Raw genomic sequence first — 3,669 nt, 5'->3', positions numbered from 1 at the left:
TCCTGCTGAACTCTGGGCTCTTTCAATGTTTCTCAGTATTTCATGATGATGTTGGGTTCTGGTTTTTGGTACTTGATCAATAAGAACACCTTCAAAGACCTTTACATACCCATGATCCTCTCTGTCCACATCCTGGTGTGTGAGTGACTGGTAGGTAGTAAAAGTGTTGGAACTGGTCCAGTAGATCACCTCAGCCAGCAGACACCAAACGGGCTGCAATGGCTGCAACGTGATCCTTTGGGACAACTGCACCTGATCACAGTAGGTCCACTAAAAGAGCTTGTTTGATCCACTGACAGGCTCAGAGTGTTATTCTAAGTGTGTGACAGCATCATGGAAAGGATCCCTACAGAGAGAGACCTGGAAGATCCTTTTGGTTTAACCACAAACAGCACACACACCAGACTACATTCACTAAAACAGGGGTTTTAGAGCAGCTGCCTCCACCAGTCAGAGTGTGTGTGTTACTGAGTGTTAGCTTAAGTGTTGTGTTGGATCCAAACCTTTAATGAACCCTTTAAAACACCTCAGTCTCTCTTTGGTTTATGTGATCTGTGAGGTCTTTGTACCTGAGCGTCAGTTTGAACCCTAAATGCATAAAAATGGGGCCCAATAACAAAGTTGTACATCTGTGACTCCACCCGGCTGATGTTCAGACACGAACATGACTGAAACAAGCGTCCACAGCTTTAGTGTTTGGTGTTTATTCCAATAAGTGTGAGACACATAAATAAACTGCTTGCTACGCAGCGTCGTCCTCCATTCGTCATGTGACCAGATGACGTCCACAGAAACAACGGTAGAACATTAGTGACCAATCAGAGGCTGTTATTCTGCTCAGTGTGAAAACATCACATGTGGAACATCTGATCGGAGAAACACTCCTGCTGATCCTCCGGCCGGAAACGGTCCTCGTGTTTTTGTCTTTCTAGTAACGACAAGCAGAACAAACAGCAGCTCCGGTTCCAGTTCTCCTCCTGCGAAGAACCACAGAGAACCCCGTCTTCACCTGCAGCCGCCTCACAAACCTGCTTGTGTTTTCAGGATTTCTCACCAAGATGTCTGACACATCTGTGATCACATGACTTGGCTTCATGGGCGTCTTGGTTTTGGGAGACAGAAGTGACATTTGTTCCACAAAGACCTCCTCTGATTGGTTAGTTTAGACAGGACCCTCCTCTGATTGGTCAGGTTTAGACAGGACCCTCCTCTGATTGGTTAGTTTAGACAGGACCCTCCTCTGATTGGTTAGTTTAGACAGGACCCTCCTCTGATTGGTTAGTTTAGACAGGACCCTCCTCTGATTGGTTAGTTTAGACAGGACCCTCCTCTGATTGGTTAGTTTAGACAGGACCCTCCTCTGATTGGTTAGTCTAGACAGGACCCTCCTCTGATTGGTCAGGTTTAGACAGGACCCTCCTCTGATTGGTTAGTTTAGACAGGACCCTCCTCTGATTGGTTAGTCTAGACAGGACCCTCCTCTGATTGGTCAGGTTTAGACAGGACCCTCCTCTGATTGGTTAGTCTAGACAGGACCCTCCTCTGATTGGTTAGTTTAGACAGGACCCTCCTCTGATTGGTCAGGTGTAGACAGGACCCTCCTCTGATTGGTCAGGTTTAGACAGGACCCTCCTCTGATTGGTTAGTTTAGACAGGACCCTCCTCTGATTGGTTAGTTTAGACAGGACCCTCCTCTGATTGGTTAGTCTAGACAGGACCCTCCTCTGATTGGTCAGGTTTAGACAGGACCCTCCTCTGATTGGTTAGTTTAGACAGGACCCTCCTCTGATTGGTTAGTCTAGACAGGACCCTCCTCTGATTGGTCAGGTTTAGACAGGACCCTCCTCTGATTGGTCAGGTTTAGACAGGACCCTCCTCTGATTGGTTAGTTTAGACAGGACCCTCCTCTGATTGGTCAGGTTTAGACAGGACCCTCCTCTGATTGGTTAGTTTAGACAGGACCCTCCTCTGATTGGTTAGTTTAGACAGGACCCTCCTCTGATTGGTCAGGTTTAGACAGGACCCTCCTCTGATTGGTAAGTTTAGACAGGACCCTCCTCTGATTGGTTAGTTTAGACAGGACCCTCCTCTGATTGGTCAGGTGTAGACAGGACCCTCCTCTGATTGGTCAGGTGTAGACAGGACCCTCCTCTGATTGGTAAGTTTAGACAGGACCCTCCTCTGATTGGTTAGGTTTAGACAGGACCCTCCTCTGATTGGTTAGGTTTAGACGTGTTTTAACTTGAGCAGAAAGAGTCTGTTGGCGCTGAAATCCCCCTGATGTCAGTGAGCATCACAAATGTTCTTATTGTGGCATTTGTGGGAGCTGCTGGTTCATCCTCTGCAGACGGGAGCTGCAGTCTGCTGGTTCATCCTCTGCAGACGGGAGCTGCAGTCTGCTGGTTCAACCTCTGCAGACACAGTGGAGACATTTTAGACCAGACACCTGACCTTCAGAGAACCGATCCAAGAAGGATCCGGTCCATCAGGAGTCCGAACTGATCCAAACACATCATCGTCCCGGCAGTCCGGATCAGGCGGATCTAGTCTGGACCTGCAGGATCCTGGTCTTCTTGTCTCCGTGTTCTCAGACATGAACTCGCTGAGTGAGATGAGTCGTTTGGCGTCCAGCAGCTACGACAGGCGCTCCATCTCAAACTGGAGACCGCTCTGCTTGGCGGCAGCGGCAGGCAGGTTTGTGCAGCCTTTATTTGGCCGGGTGCAGCCCGACTTCACTGTGAGGGGGGCGGAGTCCTCCGGCGGCGGCGGCGGCGTGGAGTCCAGCTCTGGAGCCTTTCGCCCGTAATAAAGCGCCCAGAGCAGCATGAGGGTGAGCGCCATGGCGAGGATCTGAGCCACGCCGATGGACACGCCCAGGAAACGCAACGCCTGCAGCTGCTTCGTCCCCCGAATGAAACTGTAGATCTTTGGACCACAACCCTGAAACAGAGAGACGACCAATCAGCAGCCAGTCTGTCCACACGCTCCCCAAACGACCAATCAGCAGCCAGTCTGTCCACACGCTCCCCAAACGACCAATCAGCAGCCAGTCTGTCCACACGCTCCCCAAACGACCAATCAGCAGCCAGTCTGTCCACACGCTCCCCAAACGACCAATCAGCAGCCAGTCTGTCCACACGCTCCCCAAACGACCAATCAGCAGCCAGTCTGTCCACACGCTCCCCAAACGACCAATCAGCAGCCAGTCTACCCACACGCTCCCCAAACGACCAATCAGCAGCCAGTCTGTCCACACGCTCCCCAAACGACCAATCAGCAGCCAGTCTGCCCACACGCTCCCCAAACGATCAATCAGCAGCCTCTGATGTTATTGATCTGAAACAGATTTTATTGATTTAAAGATGATTTCTTTTTTACGGCTGTGTCCGTAGCAACGGTCTGTTAGATCGTAGATCGCCGTGATCGACCAATCAGACTCGAGTATTGACAACGCCGTGTGAGCTGATTGATCACATGAATCAGTTTGTTCTGGAGAAGACGTGATGAAGAGGAGGAGGAGGAAGGTCAGTGCGTCTGACCCGTCTCGGCGGCGTCTCACCTCTTGGTGCAGGTCGCTGAGGTCGTGGTAGTGGGCGTGGCGAGCGCAGCCCGGATACTGATTGGAGCAGCAGGAGTCAGGCGGCCACTCCATCTCCGTCATCTCCAGCC

General features: G+C 51.0%; 1 protein-coding gene across 1 annotated transcript in view; it reads right to left on the bottom strand.

Moving 5' to 3' along the window:
* Positions 1-688: 688 nt before the first annotated feature.
* tspan12 (tetraspanin 12) overlaps positions 689-3,669 on the bottom strand; it is an 8,495-nt gene continuing 5,514 nt past the window's right edge. The window contains exons 6-7 of the mRNA XM_070853582.1: positions 3,560-3,669; positions 689-2,940 (exon numbers count right to left, since the gene is read on the bottom strand). The exon at positions 3,560-3,669 is cut by the window's right edge and continues 34 nt beyond it. Of these exons, the coding sequence (XP_070709683.1) occupies positions 2,635-2,940; positions 3,560-3,669 (416 nt within the window). The 3' untranslated portion in view covers positions 689-2,634. The remainder of the gene's footprint in view (positions 2,941-3,559) is intronic.

This window comes from Pempheris klunzingeri, chromosome 22, assembly GCF_042242105.1.
Source record: "Pempheris klunzingeri isolate RE-2024b chromosome 22, fPemKlu1.hap1, whole genome shotgun sequence".
Lineage (NCBI taxonomy): Eukaryota > Metazoa > Chordata > Actinopteri > Acropomatiformes > Pempheridae > Pempheris > Pempheris klunzingeri.
Note: the sequence above shows the minus strand (reverse complement) of the source record. Positions and strands in the feature narration are given on the sequence as shown.